The sequence below is a fragment of the Vicugna pacos genome, chromosome 27 (genome assembly GCF_048564905.1).
Source record: "Vicugna pacos chromosome 27, VicPac4, whole genome shotgun sequence".
NCBI classification, from domain to species: Eukaryota; Metazoa; Chordata; class Mammalia; order Artiodactyla; family Camelidae; genus Vicugna; species Vicugna pacos.
Window position 1 is genome coordinate 21,741,658 of NC_133013.1, and position 18,798 is coordinate 21,760,455.

Below are 18,798 nucleotides of genomic sequence, written 5' to 3' on the forward strand. Positions count from 1 at the left end.
CTGTTAAGAAAATATTTAAAATAATAATAATAATTAATAGTAATATTGAGTGTAAGAATTCTGTAAATGATTTTGTAAGATGGTTATTAATCACAGCCACATCTATATACTTTTGAAAAATAATGATAAATGTACAAGGGGAAGGATGCTATTTACTCCATCTAAAGCTAATGTGGGTTGGGTGGGTAAAGTGCTTGCTCAGCATGTGTAAGGTCCTGGGTTCAATCTCCAGTATCTCCATGGAAATAAATAAATAAGTTAATGGCTAGAAAATACGAATTCCAGGACATATTGCAGTAATTCTATCCCGTCCCTCCCCTTCTCTCCCTTTACCTACCTCCCACCTCAGAATGTGTGGCCCATCCCAGCCTAGACCAAGTACTTCCCAAGGAATTTCCCAGGTTTGTGATCCTGTATGTTGTGGCAGATGGTGGTTTAGCTCATGAACTCTCCCGGTCAAGGTACGAACCACGTTAATACACTGATGTACATTGAAAACACAGGAGGCAGGGAGGTTTACAAAACAGGTGGAAGAGGAAGAGAGGGAAAGAGAGGGGCTGACTTTAGACATTCTCCTTCATCTAATGAAGAACTGTCCCTCTTTATATCAGTTCCAGTGCTGGCTGATAGCGGATCATTCTGGTTCTTTGAAGATAAACTCTTTTGCTGGCAGGACACATGCTGTCCTCAGAGAAAAAGCCTGGCACACTCCTAAGTCTGTGTGGAAGAGAAATGAAAACACTTTCTGTGTTTCTGAAGAGAAAAAGTTTTTTACAAAGAGAATTCTTATTAAAGGGAAAAAAAAAAAAACAAAAAAAAAAAACGCAGGGGATACTGTTAGACCCAAAAGCCATTGCTCTGTAGGATACTGAGCCTGGAGTGAATAAAGACTCAGTACGTATTGAATGAATGGTGCCCTTTACCCAGATCTTCCCAAGAGGTTTTTACTAATGTGTTCACATGGAAAATTCTTTCAGTAGAGAATGTGATGTTCTATTTCTACAGGTGATAACAGCACCTAGTATTTATTGAGAAGCACCGTTGAGAGCTCGGTATATTCTAGGCTCACGTAATCCTCACATTAGTAGTGAAGTAAGGACTGCGTCATCCTCATTTTACAGGTCAGGAAACTGAGGCACAGAGAGGTCACACTGTGTCCCTGTGACACACAGGGAGTAGCTGGTGGAGCTGAAATGCAAGCCCAGACGAAGGGACTCCACAGATGCATGCTGAACCGCTAGGTTGTAACCCTCCCAAAGGCCTGAAGATTCAGTCCCCTTAGTCACTTTCTCAGCTTGTTTCACGTTTCCTTTCTAACACACATTATGATTTGATGTTTTTATTTGTTCCCCTGTTATTGTCTGTTAGCTCCAAGGGAATAGGGGCTTTGTCTGTTCACGGCTGCACCCTCACAACCAAGCAGTGTTTGTGGCTATAGACATTTGTGGAAGGAAGGAAGGAAGGAAGGAAGGAAGGAAGGAAGGAAGGAAGGAAGGAAGGAAGGAAGGAAGGAAGGAAGGAAAGGAAGTCTGTATACAGTCAGTTTGATAAATGAGATCTGATTTAAAAAAATGCTTGTTGTTTTCTTTGTTCCATTGCTTACTAATTATGCACCGAGTGGTCTTGTTTTTAAGGAAAGCCCACCCATGTCTTGCACTGAAGAGAACAGAGGTCATCTTTAAGGTGACAGTAGGCAGTGCAGAGGACACAGCACTGCAGTTACATCAATCTGCCCTTTATGCACTTAGATTGCGCTGAGAACCCGAAGGCACTGGGGTGGCTCCATGTGGGAGCCCCAAGTTTCCTTCCTAGAGACCAGTAGGCCAGGTGGGTCCTCTCTGATGAGTGGGATTAGTGAAGTGGGAGAGAGGAGACCAAACCTTTCCTCTTTTTACGTCGTATGCTCCTGGATTGTTTGCACTTCCCCCCTGTGAGCATGTATTATTTCTGGAATGAAACAAAAGCAATACACAACATTAAAAGGAGGATTTGCAAGGTAGGGATTGGCAAAGTATGGCCCATGAGCCAGATCTGGCCCACCACCTGTTGCATAAATCAGGTTTTCTTGGAACACAGCCACATCCCTTCATTTACATACTGTCTATAGTTGCTTTAGTGCAACGGTGGCAGAGTTTGAGGATAGAGACCACATGGTCCACGAAACCCCCAAATTTGCTATCTGACACTCTATAGAAAACATTTTCTGACCCTTGAGCTGAAATCGTTTATTATAAATCCCTTAGAGGCGGCGAGGGTATAGCTCAGTGGTAGAGTGTGTGCTTATTTAGCATGCACAAGGTCCTGGGTTCACTCCCCAGTACCTCCATTAAAATAAATAAGTGAATAAATAAATCTAATACCCCCCAAAATAAATAAATAAACCTATTTTTAAAAATAAATATATAAATTCCTTAGGTGTTTGTTTGTTTGGTTTTTTTTCCCGCCTATAGAAGCAAGGCCCAGTGAAACAGGTTAACAGACCCAGGTTCTTTCTGCTGCTAGGAGGGCAATCACTGTCTAGATCTTGTTAACTTATTCGGAGGCTATGCACCTTATTCTGTGCATATACAAAGAGTATAAGATTGCTCAGCTAAAAACCAAACCAAACAAACCTTTCCTAGCATTCCTAGGAATATGAACATCTGTCTGTCCATCTAACAAGGCTTAGAAGAGCTGGGGGTTGGGAGCAAGTAGACTGACTGACCACCTACTTGATTTTCCTTCGGAGCACTTGGTAACACTTGGTGGATTTAGTGGACTATGGCCTGTTGTCCCACCGCCACCAGAATGTAAGCTTTACTAGATTAAGGATCTAGGAAGCATGATTTATGTATAAGGAACATGATACTTAGGCCATCAAGGTATTTGGTGTTATTGGAATTGATGTCTTTGTCGGTTTCTTCTTGCGGTTTTGAAAAACAGTTTAATGTATTTTTTGAGTCTACTTATTAAAGTTGTAATGAGGCAAAAACCCATTAAGGTTTACCCAAGTAAACCTGAGACTATCTGTTCTGCAACAGGTACCATGGAGAAGATAAAAAGGCGAGGGACAACCTGGGAGGATGTATTTGTGGGTTGTGAAAATAAAGGGTGAGTACCAAGAATATATGAATAATTGCCTGAAACAGAAAAAGAGAATTCTACTTGAAAAGGAGCCAAGAGTCGTGCATGGACATTTCACATTAGAGAGCTTACAAAGGGCCCACGGAATTTTTTTGAAAAGTTGCTTTATCTCCTGAGTAATCAGGGACATAGTATTTCACTTCCACTGGGCAAAAATTCACAAAATCCAGGGATGTCAGGTGTGAATGGCTTAAACTTCCATCCAGTATCAGTGGGAGGGTAAGTTGGTGCTCTTACTTGGGAAGTGTCTTGGCATTACCTGGCAAAGCTGAGCAGACAGATCACCTGTGACTCAGCATTCCTCAAAATAGGGCCCCAGATCAGCATCCCCCTGGGAGCCTCTTAGAAATACACAATAGGGGCCCCATCCTGGACCCACTGGGTCAGGATCTGCATTTAGATGCCCACTGGAAACCCCTGGCGAGCTTTTAAAAGTCCAGCCCCTGGAAAGCTTTTAAAAGTCCAGGTGTCCAGGTGGCATGCAGACCAGTTAATTGTAATTTTTTTTTTTTACAATTTTAAAAAAGCTTCTCAGTAATTTCAACATGTAACTGGAGTTCAGAAGCAGCAACCAGAAAGTCTCTCCTATCAAGAGAAATACAAAAATATCTTTAAATAGCAAAAATCTAGAAGATAACCAAAATGTCTACCAACAGTAGATCACACACACACACACTCACTCACACACACACACACACACACACACACACATTTTTACTTACTGTAAAGAAAAGCTGGGGAATGACTAATAGGAAATTCAGGATAGTGGGGTGTGGAAGGAGAAGGCATGTCATGAGAGAATGGGGGAGAAGGCGAGTTTCTAAGGTCCTGGTAATAGTGTTTCTTAGGTTCAATTGTGGGAATGTGGGTGTTCATTTTTTCCCCTTGAACTATAAAAATCAGCTTTATCTACACTTTTGGATACAATCGTAAAGTTTAAAAAATGTTTTAAGAGGGCATCTTTCGTATCAGTTCCTCTGAGCCCCCTCCTTCAATGCACCATGTCCTTCCCCAGACATCTTTCCTGCTCTCCTCCGAGCTGGTTCTCTCTGTCTTTGCTCAGAGGTCAGGGCTGAGAGGACCCAGTGCTCTACCCAGTTTTATCCCAGAGAATCTGGCCCACTCCAGGTCCCATCTTAGACAGTTCTGCATGGGCTCAAGGTCTACATGTGCCTCACAGGCCCATGAAAGGGGCATCTGGAAGCCCAGAGATGTCCTGAAGGGAATTCGAATAGGAGACAGTGTCTGTGCATGTCTGGGAACTCCTGGGTCCTCTCCACCCAAACCCAGACAGAGCCAGACAGGGCCAGGTGTCAACAGGCTGGGGCCTGCCAAAGTGGTAAAGCACTTAGCAGCAGAGTAATGATTAAGTAACAACACAGCGAGGGCACCGGCAGGGTAGACTGTCTTAACCTAGAGTTTCCGAAGTGTTTTCTGTTTTGCTTTAAACCCAAGCTTGCCATCCATTTAATGAGTGGGTCCAAGCCCCCATTACCTCTTACAAAGCATTTCTAACTGCAGAATTTCATCTGATCCTACCGTGACTGCGGTAGGGATTACTACCATTTTAGAGATGAAGAACAGCCTCGGAGCATTTAAGAGAATCGTGCAAGATCACACGGTTACCATGGTACAAAAACTCACAGCCAGGCCTGCTGTCTCCAAGATTCTTCCAATTGTCTCACCTGCTCCTAGGTCTGGAAATGCTTCTGCACTTGCCTCCCGCACGTCCAGAGATGCCCTCCTTATGCAGACAGCTCTGCCCAACCCATGCCCCTCCCTCTGGGTGTTTGCCTGCGGGATAAATTCAAGCTCCTTAAACTCTCCAGAGTCCGCACTCACCGTTCTTGGAATTCAAAAAATATTGGCTTTAAAAGAGCCTGTGGATACTACTACCTAGCTGAGTGTTTTTAATCCTCCGGAATCACTGATACCTTTGAGATTCTGCTGAGATGGTGGACCTTCTTCCCAGCAAAATGCCCACAAGTGCAGCATCTTAAAGGGGCCACAGACTCCAAGAACTCTCGTTAAGAATTGCAGATCAAGTCTTGCAATTTTGGTGTTTTCTCCAAAAAGTGAAAATAGGATTGTCGTATGATCCAGAAATTCCACCTCTGGGTGTATACCCGAAAGAATTAAAAGGAGGATCGCCAACCTCTATTTATACACCTGTGTTCACAGCAGCATTTTTCACAATAGCTGAAAGGTGGACACAACCCAGATGTCCATCAGTGAATGAATGGATAAACAAACTGTGGTATATACACACAGCAGAAAATTATTCAGCCTTAAGAAGAAATAAAATGTCACAACATGGGTGAACCTTGACATTATAGTAAGTGACATAAGCTAGTCACAAAAGGACAAATGCTGTGTGATTCTACTTACATGAGGTACTTAGAGTAGCCAAACTCTTAGAGACAGAGAGGAGGAGGGTGGCTTCCAGGGCCTAAGGGAGGGCGAAATAGAGTTATTGTTTCTTGGGAACAGAGTTTCAGTTTGGAAAGATGAAAAAGTTCCGGAGGTGGATGGTGGTGATGGCTGCACAAAAATGTGAATGAGCTGTAGACCTCAAATTGGTTAAAATGGTGTATTTTATGTTACATATATTTTCCCCTGGCTGGGAAGGAATAGGGCCAGACCAGGCCTCCTTGTCCCAGGTCTGCGCCCCAGGCCCTCTGCCTGGGCAAGCCCTGCACAAGCTCCTGCAGGGAAGACTGTGTCTATTCTGCAGAAATCCTGGTGGGCAAGGCCTCAGGGAAGAGGTGGCATCGAGGCTGGGAGGCTCCGGACGTGCTGTTTATATGAACTTTATCTGCTGGCTTAGTAACCCTCGCACACAGGGGCATAAGATCTACCCAGAATGACTGGTTCTCTCTAGTTAAAGCAGCACTTTCTTGGGGAGTAAGGCAGTGCCATCCAGTGGGGTTCCAGACCAATTATTGTAATGAAAGATCTTACCAATGTTTTAAACCACTTCCCATGAGTTCTGAAGGATAGGTTTGGGTGTTCCTCTATAGGAAGACTTACTGACAATATAATTAAACCTCAAAAAAAAAAAAAAACCCTTCGCAACACCCATCCATTAACATTTTGCTGAGTATCCAGTTCTTTGTCCAACTTGGTGGGGGTGGAGGGGTGGAGTGAAGAGGGAGATCACACACAGGAGCTATTTGGTTATCAGTTTTACTGTGTAACACTGTATTTTTTTAAAATTCTCTTAATGGAGGTGCTGGGGATTGAACTCAGGACCTCATGCCTGCTAAGCACACGCTCTACCACTGAGCTGCACCCTCCCCTAATAACACTGTATTTTGATCATTTTGTCACATCACTAATTGTCGTTCTGTAGCATCATCTATGATGGTTACAGAATTGTGTATTGTATGGACATAATCAAAATGAAATCCCTTTTGCTGGAAACTTAAATGGTTTGCAAGTTTTCACTTTTACTAACAGTGTAGCAGTGATTATCCCATCTAAGCCCACGCCATCATCTTCATTGTTTCCTAAGGACAAATTCCTAGAAGCCAAATTGCTAGATTAGGCTTTTGATTCAAAGCATACTTTAGAACATTTGTACCAATTTGGTGTGTAAATTAGCAGTAAAATTTCAAAGTACCCATTTATCCAAACCATTACCACCAGTGGGCATTATAATTCAAATATTTATACCAACCTATAATTTAAAACGGCCTCTCATTATTTCAATGTGTGTATATATATATATATATATATATATATTTGATATAGTCATTTGATTGATTGAACCTACACATGATCATTATGGACAATAACCTCTTTCTTTGATACTCTCTTCCGTCCTGTGCCCTTTGATAAAGTGCACCTCCTCACTTGAATATTAAATATATTTTTACATTATCTGTCACATGCTTTATAATGTCCTCCCCGTTTGTCACTAGATGATGCTATTTGCTACTATGAAAGTTTCATATTTTTAATAAATAAAATCTAGAAATGTGTTCCTTTTTGTGGTTTCATGCAGTAATTGTATGGCCACGTTCAGGTGAGCACAGAACACTGCAGCAGCTCTTGGCAGGGGCTAGTTTCGCGGCAAGGGTAGGGAAAGAGGGGACATGCAAGCAGCAAATAGGATCAGAAACCAGGTCTTTGGAACCCGGGGTTAGCTGCTCTCTAGCCCCAAAGGCAGGCTGCTGGTTGTGCTTCTTTCCCTCCTGGGTCTCCTGGGAACAGTATCACCTGTGGCGCTTCGCTGATGACCCCTTCAGGTGAGTCGCGCCCACCCTTGCAAGGCCCCCCATTGTAGGCACTGACCAAAGACCAGGAAGTAGCCTGCAACGTGCCGGAACACACATTCCTGGGAGCACAGCCCCGCGTCCCCTCGCCTCCCCTCCACCACCGTCCCTCGCACTGCGAGCTCAGGGCTGTGCTGAGAGCTGAAGACAAGCGTCCCTCGGGGGCTCTTTTTCTGGTCAGTGGTTAAAGGGCTGGGAGGACTCTGTGGAACACATCTGGCTCTTGTTTTCCAAAGAAACAGGCCTGTTCTCCCTCCTAGCCAGGTCACAGTGAGATGGCCTTCATCATTCTTGCTTCACAGCCAGAATCCATCGCGTTTTCTATTTGAATTCCATCTGTACTTTTATGGCTATAGGCTTTATATCTTGGTGCCTCCAAAAGTAAGCTCTGGTCTCTCACAGAACAGAAAACGTGCACCTTGAGAAAGGCAGTGACGTTTGTAAGCCCCAGGGGTTTCTTCTTGAATCTAGACAAAGTATTTTCCTCTTGTTCACCGATCTCTTGGATGGAGAGAGGTGAGGGGAAAAACTGCACGAGCCCACACGTTCTGATCCATGCATCCTTTATTCCATGGCCAACCGCTGTGCTGCATCCAAGCAACAGAACACAAACTGGCAATCAACCGCAACCCAGCTGTACAACAATCTGAGGCTGACAGTACATTTAAGGCTTTTAAATTTGGGGGGGAAAAAAACTTCAAAAAAAAATAAAACCAAAGAACCCCCAAACCCAAACCCCCAACCAATACAAGCAGTGTAGCAAGCTGAAGCATCTTACATTTCCGCTGCTTATTCGGCGCAACTCCAGTGTCAAAACCCAAAGAATTCCTCAACTAAAAGATTAGTTTTGTGAAATTTTAATTACATAAGTTCTTCAAAGCATAAACTTGTAATTTTTTTTGTCTTGGAAATGTTATAAAATTTTTTAATAGCAAAACATAGGAATAAAAACAGATTAACAAAATGTATTCAATCATTTACAATACAAACAAGGAAATCTGCAGTTTGTTGGAGCCTGACAAAAGAAAACTGCCCATTAAGAATCTATGCACAATGTAATTGCAAATATGTACAGTACTTTAAAAAAGCCTACAAGGAGGACTTTACAGAAGGAAAGTCGGCTAGGCTCTTTGTTAGACCAACCAGACAATCAAAATATTAAAACTCTGTGGGGACTGGTAATAAATTTACACTTAAAAAAAACCCCAGTTTCCTTTTGTTTAAGAATATTCCAGTTATATTTATATGGTTCCAGTTGATGAAGCTATTCATGATAGTTCCAGTAAACTACCCTTTAACTGATTTGTTTGGGGGAAAGACCAGCAAAAAAAATTAACAAAGATTAACAAAGGAATTTTCATCACAATTGTTTTCCAGTTACACTATCACAGCTTCACAAATGGATTGAACTCACAAATCCAGTGGCTGAAAGAGAGCTGCAGGTCAAATACTGAGAACACTGGTGGAGAGAGGGTGGAGTCCTGCATACATGAATCCTAAGTGATGGGCAAGGTAGACAGGTATGAGCATCCTTTATAGAGCACAAGAAAACGGTCCCCCTGCTCAGCTCTCATTCCCATTCTGCAAGGCAATGAAGCTGGAAATCAGACTGTTCAGTTTAACATGATGTGTGAGTTAGCAGAACCTCTAGGTATGAAAGACTGAGAATTCCTCAGCTCTTTGCTTAGGATGCCCTGAAAGCTGAGCACTTCCTCGTGGTTATCACGCCATGACCGCTATCCAGTTAAAGCATGTGCAAAACAGAGGACTCCTGTGTTCACGGTAATGAGGTAAAATCAAGTGGTCTTCAGGAGTTGGGAAGTTCATGAGATATGAACTGCTTTAGTCTTTCTAGGTACTGTGCGTAAAGCTCTATGTCGTTATGCCCGGCCCCCTCGACCCAGAGGGGCTCCACGGCCCGCGGACAGCGCTCGTACATCGCCAGGCCGTGGGAGAAATCAATGACCTCGTCCTCCGTCCCGTGGATGACCAGCACGGGAGAGGTGACTTTAGAGATCTTGTCGATGCTGCAAGAGAGAGAAGGGGAGGGGGAGAAAAAGGACTCCTTTAGTCATGCTCACAGACAGCAGACATCCCACTTAATGGAACGGAATCGGCATCCACAGGCGAGGAAGGTAGCACTCTGGAGAGTTTCCGGTCTCATTTTTCTAGTAATTCTTTTTTTTTTTTTTTTAAATAGGCTTTTCGGGGGGAGGGTATATAGCTCAAGTTGCAGAGTGCATGCTTAGTATGCATGAGATCCTGGGTTCAATTCCCAGTACCTCCTCCAAGAATAAATAAATAAACCTAATTACCTCCCCCACCAAAAAATAATAGTGATAATAATAATAATAATAAGCTTTTCATTTTGTAATCATTGTGGGTTTACAGTAAAGTTGCAAAGATAATACAGAGCCCCTATCCGCCCCTAAGCCATTTCCCATAAGGAAACATCACCACTGTACATTTGTCAAAACCAAGAAACTGACTTTGGTACGTTACTAAACTCCAGACTTTATTTGGATTTCATGAGTTTTTCCACTGATGTCCTTTTTCTGTTCCAAAATCCAATTGAGACTACCACACTGCATCTAGCCACTGTGTTTTTGTTAAGTATTTTATTAAAAACAGAACCTCTAAACGTCATCAGACTAGCAATCCAGTAACTAACAGTTCTGACATATCCATATTTTTGAGACAGGATTTTTAAAAAAAATAAACAAGCTCAAGCTTAACATATCTGGATAAAGGTCTCTTTGGAAAGCTGAGCCCCTAATCCATGGCTGCTCAAGTTTTTAGAGCTCTTACTGCAAGAGCTATTTTCAGAACCAATTAACAAGATCCTCATAAGCCTCATTTCATAAAAAACGAATACTTCATTTTTAATAAAAGCTGTACTATTTAGCTTGCAAACTTCATGTAATGCCTAGGTTTGATTCTGAATGTTTTTGACTGTTTACAAAAATCAAATCTACCCTCAACGGATGAGTATTTGAGAATCTTCACAAGAACGTGCTGCAGGCTGTAAAAGCATTTCCCACGGAAGAATCCACGAGACTGCAGGCCGTGCTGGGCTGGGTGTGCAGACCACCTCTCTGATGGAGGCAGATGTCATTTCACCTACGTACACGTTGGGAGAGGTGAACCTCTGCCCAGTCTGTCCTCCTGCCAGAGTCCCCCCAACAGGTGACTTCTCTTTCTGTATTGTAACTTCTACCAAAGTTGCAAACAGATGTGAACTCGTACTCCCCTCAGAGACTGCTTTGTTAGAAGTAATAGCTAACATTTATTCAACACTGACCAGGGCCAGGTGCTTCGTACTTGATGTACAAGACCTCATGTAACCTTCCACGGGACACGACGAAAGGGGCATAGACCACCTCTGTTAAACCAAGGAGGAAACTGAAGCTAGGGGGATTATTAAAGAACAGGCATGAGGGTGTGGAGATAGCACAGAGCTCTGTACTATCGTATGGTATGTCTGTCGTATGGCCTTATTCACAACTCACGAGGTTGCCAACCACCTCAAGACGTTCGGGAAGACTGCAAAATCTCATCAGCGTGTAACTCGCCAAGATGCAGGCCAGTGTGGCAGGAGTCAATTCTGCAGATTAGGAATCTTGCTTAGACACCTACCTTCTTCCTATATTTAATTTTTAAAGCGACTTCTTCTTCTAAGAATGCGAGAGTCCAATTATATTCAATTAAAAAGATATTTACTGACAGCTCTACGCTGCACAGTTTGGGAGAATCTCTGCAGCCTGCAGGGTGTGCCTGAGGTTAAATGCTGCCATCTGATTCTAAATGTAAAGGCGGTATAAGAAAAATAAACCACCAATCAAATGGTGAGCAGGACTCATTTATTTATTTATTTTTCTAACATGAAAAAGGAAACGTGAAAGTACCTTCCTTTAAAGAGAAGGACACAGAGACAATTCAGCACTTGGTAGCAATGGACACCATAAGAACACATTTTCCAAATTCAGTTAATCATGAAAGGCAATGGTTTGAAATCTATCATATTCAGACTTTATGGTATCGAATAGGAGGAACGGCCTTTTCTGGCTGTCTCCACTCACCAACCTTCAGTAACCAAACTGCTTGACTGTCTAAGCCTCAGTTTCCCAATCTGTAAAATGAGCCTTGTGAGATAAGAAGGGTGAAGTGTTTAGCCCATGACTGGCAGATCAGATAGACCCAGGAAAGACTAGTTGCTGGTTTCCTATTAATTAATAAGCTGTAATTAGCTGCCGTGATTGTATTTTAAGGTATGCTAATTTAAGGGTCAGGGGAAAAACCTATTCATTTTGTTGCCAGGGTAACTCCTAGCATAGCTTCCCACAAACATGCTAAATATCTCCCTTTCAACAAACTGGCCTCTCATTACCCATTCAGCACAAATAAGGCCACATTTGAGACACACACGAGCCCTGCTTAGCATTCTCAGCCAGCCTGCTGGAAACCTGCAGCTCACTCAACTTTCCCATGAAGCTGAATTTCACTGAATCCCGGTACAAACTGCACAGAAGTGAAGTTCACCCAAGGTGTTAAGAGGTTTCTTCTTGTGAAACGAGACAGTCTGTGCCACAGATGTTTATATAACTAAATGCTGTTCCTCCCCGCCCCCAGCAATAACAGAATGACAGCAATTAATGAGCCAATCAAAATGCTAAAATTGTACATATTTCTGCTGAGACTTTTTCTACAAGATGGCAGTGTGAGTCCTGCTGTAAGAATCTGGGACTGCTTTAGCAATGTACCGAGGGCAAAGCTTAGGGGGGTAGATAGCTTTTAGTAAATACTTTCCTCAGCTTAGACGTAAAAAAACAAGCAGAAGTTTTCCAAGGGAGGTTTTCAAGAAGGCAGCGTGCTTGCTGCTGCTGCGTTTGTAAGGCAGCGGCCCATGTTTCTTCCTGGTACCGGGGAGCTAGGAAATAGCAGGGCCCGGCCGGCAGGGGAGAGGCCCGGCCAGGGGCGCTAGTGTGCACACCCCAGCGGGGGGCGCAGGCCCTCTGCAGCGGGGGCACATGGGGGCCGGCAGGAGGAATGAGGGGAGTCAGGGGGCTGGGACTGCAGGGGAGAGGAGGGGAGTTGAGGGGAGGGGGAGGACCGTCCATTCTACACTGTCCCTGTAGCCCGTTACCAGCCTGAGAGGAGCTCAAGTCACCTTTTCTCTTTGACTGAAAAAGTAAGAGAAATTTCAAAATTGGGGATATTGGAGGTTTTTGTTTTGTTCTGTTTTGTTGTTTCTTTGGTTTTTTTTGAGTGTCTAGACCACTGCTAGTTGCCTCATCACAGATTTCACATTTAGCTCTTGGGTTTGTTTTTGGTTTTTGGGGGGAGGGGAATTAGGTCTATTTATTTATTTATTTTTAGTGGAGGTACTGAGGACTGAACCCAGGACCTCATGCCTGCTAGGCCCGCACTCTACCACTGAGCTACACCCTGCCCCCTGCATTTAGCTCTCGTGATTCAACAATGCACGTGCATCTGATTGAACGAACAAACACCCAACCAGAAGTTAGTTCCTTTAGGGCGTGTGGTACTTTTATTTTCATCCTGCACAACCAGCTCCACCTCCCCTGAGCAGCCCAACACAGGGGCTGACGTACAGATACATCCAAGAAAGATTTATTAGCGGCCCACAATGAACGGTGGCATCAGATCTGAACGTGGGCACTAGATGCCTTAGCCCTTGTTGTACACGTTTAGCTTACCTGGGAAAAGCATCAAAGCAGTACGTTTTCCTGGTATCCGGAAAAGCCACGCGCAACCCAGACATGAGAGGCGAATGGAGAATCACGGCTGCACACTCGTACCTGGAGGCCAAGTCTACCGTGGGCACAGTCCCGATGCTCTGCCCGTACAGGATGATGTTCTCCGGACTTACGCCGTACCTGGAGGAACCAGAGGGGGCATGCCATTAGCTGACGTGTGGGAGAAACAGAGACACAAGAACCATGATATCAGAAACTCAGAAAACTCCCACGTCTACCAGCTTAAAAAGTCACATCCTCTAATGTATATACTTTAGCTTAAAATGGATGAGAACTTCACAAAAATGTCAGGGGCCCATCTCAGCACTAAGTGACTGAGATTCTGTCTTCCACTACTGCTGCAAAATTAATGATCGTGACTTCTTTTTTCTGGAAATTAACTGTATAACTGCATTATAAATTTCATTTCAGTGTTTACGGAGTCATCCCATTTCCTATTCTTCCCTCTTTAGAGTTCCTTTGATAATCCTAAATGTATTTCTGAAATAAAAACAAAAGCACCTTTGCCAAATTATAATATTAAGAGCACTTCAAGTGAGGCTTTAATAAAATATGAAAGATATTAACATTTATCATCAGAAAAAGGTACTGGGAACCAATGAATTTAGAGGCAAATATATTTCCTGTAGCCTCTCCTTGGGGCTTAACCCTTCTGATCTTTCAATCCATGGATGGTCTCCCACTCCACTGTCTTCCAACGTTTAACTGGTAAACAGCCCTGTGAATCACAGATTTCATTTCCTGGCCTCCCTGGCAGCCTGGTGTGTGCAGAGAACTAAGCTTCGGGCGACGGGATGTGAGCAGGAGTGACACATACAGACTGCAGGTCATAACTGTAAACAGACGCCTGGGCCCCCCCCCAATTCCTGTTGGGGGTTAGAAGACACCATGGGGAGCTACCCTGGCCCACTCAGAAGAACGCGGCACCCCAGGTATGGTGGTGGAACAAAACAGAAGGACCCCAGGAAAATGGCTACTTTACTCATTAACCTACAGTGGATACCCAGAATATATAAAGAGTGCCCAGAAATAAAAAAGAAAAAGACAAAAGAAACAGACATATTATAGGGAAGAGAACACGAATGCCTAATAAACACATAACAAGATATGATGCCCAACCCTGTCGGTACATGAACGTGCAAACTGAAACCACGAGTTACTATTTTATACCTAAGGGGCAAAACCCCAAGAGCCGGACACCATCAAGGGACAGCAAGGACATGGACGAGAACTCTGTGACATTGCCATGAGAGTATAATTGGTACGAGTGCCTGGGAAGATAATCTGATATTATCCGGCGAAGCTGAAGCCTGTGACTCAGTGATTCCACTGGTCGGTATAAATACCCGCCGCAGCTTGCAGGGCGATGGGCCGCGCTTTCTGATGACAGCCTTCAGTGAAGAGAACCGTCAATCCGCAGCTGGGGGCGGGGGTGGCGGGAGTTCAGCCTAGCACCCCCCCCAGGCTCCCTGAAACACCACAGGGAAATGAGGGCCTTTAGGAAGGAACTGAGGGACGGATGGCTGTGCTGTGAGGGGCAGACCGGAGCCAGACACGTGGGGTAAAAGGACTGTGTCTGAAAGCAGTGTCAGCCACACAGGGCTGGCGGGGGGCTGGGGGTGTCCAGGGAGCGGCTCGGGTCAGGGGCTGTGGGGCTGCAACAGAGCCGGGCAGGCCCGCAGGGAACATGTCTAGGGGGAGCTTGAAGGGGAAGGGAAGGAGGTAGAGCGCGCCCCAGAGAAGATGAGGGGCCGCTGGAGGCGCTCGGGACAAGGGGACAGGAGCAGGGCCACGCAGGCTGGATGACAGAGCATGAAAAGGAAGCCGGGAGAGAGTTAAGGGACGATTAAGACCCCTACAGGGAGGAGGAAACAGAAGAGTGTAATATGTTGAAAACAAACACATCACCAAAAAAGAGGCACCCTCTCCTCCCTGGACACAGGGAAAGAAATTGCTGCTCAGAATGAGGATCCACCCTCTCTCTCTAAAGCAACGTCTCGGTATGGCCCTGGCCCCTGGAACCTGACTAACACAACCGTGCTCATGGAAGAGGCTCCCAGGATGCAGGTCTCGTCTGGTGCTCTTGCCTGGGCTCCATTTCCACTGGAAGAACAGGTTATTAAAACATGGTTGGCAAAAGGGGGAGGGTATAGCTTAAGTGGTAGAACGCATGCCTAGCAGGCGCAAGGTCCTAGGTTCAATCCCCAGCACCTCCTCCAAATATAAATAAATAAATAAATAAATAAATCTAATTACCTCCCCCTCACAAAACGAACAAACAAAAAACCATGGTCAGCAAAAAGGGCTTTGATGGAAGTTTGAGGAAGGAACCAATGGCTGCAGCATCCTGTGTCCTACATCCCCAAGTCAGAGACCACGGGCAGTAAAACACAGGGCCCCTCAATGAGGACGAAATGATGAGAGATGTCAGAAAGGAGCCCTGTTCCAGTGCATCCACAGGCCATCGCCAGGGAGATGCTTTTTATGGAAGGAAGTTATCCCAGGAAACTCCCTCCGCTGCAACAGCCCCTGAGTCCCTTCTCTGATGGACGGGGAGGTCCATTTCAGCAGGAGTTGTTACTGAGAGTTCAAAGTCCCCTGAAGAAAGAAGTATAAATAAGATCAGAGGTCACCTCCTCCCTCCACAATTTTCATCAGAAGTAGTCACCCCCCCCCAAAAAAGGGGGGGGGAGAATAACTAAAAAAATTTTTTTTAAATAATAATAGAAAGGGAAAAAGGAAACCCGAAGGCAGTTATTGAAGGACAGAGGATTAAGAGGTGATTAACACTAAAAATCAAAAATAGAGTGAAAGACTTCCAGGTTGAACTAGCATCAGACTAGCCTCTACCTTCTTGGATCAAATCTGAAGAACGATGAGAATTATATAGGATAACTCGTCACAGAAAGGCATGTTATCAACTTTTCAGTATCCTAACACTGTTCTGCACAACACTCCATGGACCTCAGGGGCTGCCCTGAACAAGTGAGGGAGAAACGGGCACAGACGCAAGGACAGAGGCGGGTGTGCGGTTACTGGCACAGGCAGCCTTTTCTCTTGCGTGTCCTGAATCTGTCCATCCGCCGAGATCAGGGTCTCCTTTTATTTATGTCATGGTGAAGCCTGAGCGTTTCACCAAAGGACTCTCAGCCTTTAGCTTTTCATTCACGGGCACCAGGACACATTACCAAGTCAACAGATTCCACCTTCGACACACAGACAGTCATAACCTTAATGACAACAAACACTTTTTCACTGAAAAACTTCAATACGTAAAACACTAGCCATAAGGGGAAAAACACGACAAATTGTGTTACATTCAAATAATGTACTTCTGGTCATCAGAAGATACCGTTAAGAAAGGAAAAGGCAGATCATCAAGTGGGAAGATATTTGCCACATGTGTAACCAACAAAGGGCTCACATCTAGAATATATAAAGAACACATCAGTGGGGATATATATAAAGAACAACTACACATCAGTGGGGGGAAAATGACCAAATACAGGAAAACAGCATGTTACAAAACGGGAATTTCATAAAAGAAGAAATCTAAATGGCAGGGAGAGAAGAAAGGAAGGAGGGGAGGGAGGGAGGGCTGTGCAACTTCATGAGTGAAAGGAGAAACGCAAATTAAAACCACAGTGTGACACTAACGTACGTTTACAAGTTGACTGTACCACGTGTTGACAAAGACATGAACCACAGGAACTTCCATTCACTGTGGATGGAGGTGTGAACTGACAGCACTTTGGAAAAAGTAAACATGCAGGTGTATTAACACAGACCCAGTGACCCCGCAAGTCTACTCCCAGGTGTACTCCCCACAGGTAGGCGCTCACTCACGACTGTCTGAGGGCAGCTGGAGACAAGCCTAATGTGTGTCACCGGCAGGGTGGGTAAATGAACGGTGGTGAAGTCAGGCCATGGAATGTCACACAACAAGGCTGATGCATCTTCAAGGCACAATGTTAAACCAAAGGGGCAGATGCCACACAACACATGCTGTATGGTACCATTCGCAAAAAACGTAAACACACCAAAATTAAATGTTATGGTTTAGGGATATTTAATTGAAAGAAAAGCAAGGCAGTGAAGCCCTAAGAACCAGGGTGGTGGTTAAGGACGGCGAAGGGGGAGGGTTATGGCTCGGAAGAAACATGTCTTTTTTGCTGGAGAGGGAGGGAGGTTACAGAACCCTGGTCTTGTCTCTAATGAACCGTTCATTGCTTTTACCGTTCATTAAGCTGAACACTTACATTTTATGAACATCCCTAGGTGGCTATATTCTGTTATATTTTGTAACCAAAAAAGACCCCACATTTTTAAACAGTTCACACCAGATATTTCAGATACGGAGGCAGCGCTCCCCACCCTCGAACTGTTACAAGTCACGGTAGATTTTGTGCTAAATCAAAACCTCAGAAGGAAACACGAAGCTGTTAAAAATTATGTCTCATCAAGAGTTAATGTGGAGAAAACTCATGTTAAAACGTTCCACCAAAAGCAGCCTACAAAAAACAGGGTCACAATTATGTCCCTTAAAACAGAATCTATACGTGGAGAAGGAACTTGAAAGCAATACCTTACGATGATGATGATGGTTACCTTCAGGTGGTGAGGAGACCGGGTAATGTCTCTTCTTTGAAATTTTCATTTCTCATTTCCTTTAATTACTAGGTAGTCATTTGTTAAAAGTAAATAAATAGAGGAAGCCGTCTTGCCGGACCTTCTGATGTGGGTCAGCCAGCACTCTGCTCATGGCCAGGGTCCCTGCTCTTCCAAGGGCTTTGAAAACTGTAAAGTGCCCGTGAAATGCTTAGATTTGTTAGTGGTACGTGAAGGACTTTTTCACCGCCTTTCCCCATCTCTGTCACACGGTCTGACAACGAATGATCTAGGGAGGGAGGGATGGGGTGAGACGGCCAGTCCTTTGAAGGTATGGAAGATTTTCGGAGGAACGCTCCGAGGCCTCTCCCCCAAACCCCCGGTACAGATGAGGGCACTGCAGGGATTCCTTTTCACTGTACTGCTAGGGTGTTGCTTCTGATGGGGAAAAAAAAAAAAGGTCGATTGATGCCTTCAACACCAATGGTTCCAAAATAAGAAGTATCTGACATTCTGAGGAATTTTTTACGATGTAAACTTCCTTACTTAGAAATTTTCCATCCTTAGAAATTCCAGTGGGTTTGTGGATTCCTCAAACTAACTATTGTTTGATACTGGGTAAACGGTCGGACCAGATCCTAAAGTCCTTTTAGCTCTCCAATTAAAAGATAAAGGATAAAAAAGAGAGATGGTAAATGGAATCTGTTACTAAGTCTGTGTGAAATACAGGGCATTTGAAGATCATAGCTTTTTCCCAAAAGTGCAGGATTAAGTGAAAAGTATTTTTTCCAAAACATCAATAATCCCCAAGTCCAAAACCTTTAAAGTAAAACAGATGTGAAACCCTCCCAACCTGGAACAGGACAGCTTTGCAGCAGGCAGACACGACACAGGCGAAATGGAAAAAACACCTAAGCAGATTTTATTTTTGTATTTTTACTTACAATTTTCTATCTTCGGATGTCACAACAGCAGGACATTAAGTGATTTCCTCTAGCACACACCACCTTTGT

At 44.2% G+C, this 18,798-nt stretch overlaps 1 protein-coding gene across 1 annotated transcript in view; it reads right to left on the reverse strand.

Annotated features, from left to right (window-relative positions):
- Window positions 1-7,946: 7,946 nt before the first annotated feature.
- The window catches only part of ABHD17C (abhydrolase domain containing 17C, depalmitoylase), a 45,811-nt gene continuing 34,959 nt past the window's right edge, over window positions 7,947-18,798 (reverse strand). The window contains exons 2-3 of the mRNA XM_072950897.1: window positions 13,118-13,297; window positions 7,947-9,427 (exon numbers count right to left, since the gene is read on the reverse strand). Of these exons, the coding sequence (XP_072806998.1) occupies window positions 9,208-9,427; window positions 13,118-13,297 (400 nt within the window). The 3' untranslated portion in view covers window positions 7,947-9,207. The remainder of the gene's footprint in view (window positions 9,428-13,117; window positions 13,298-18,798) is intronic.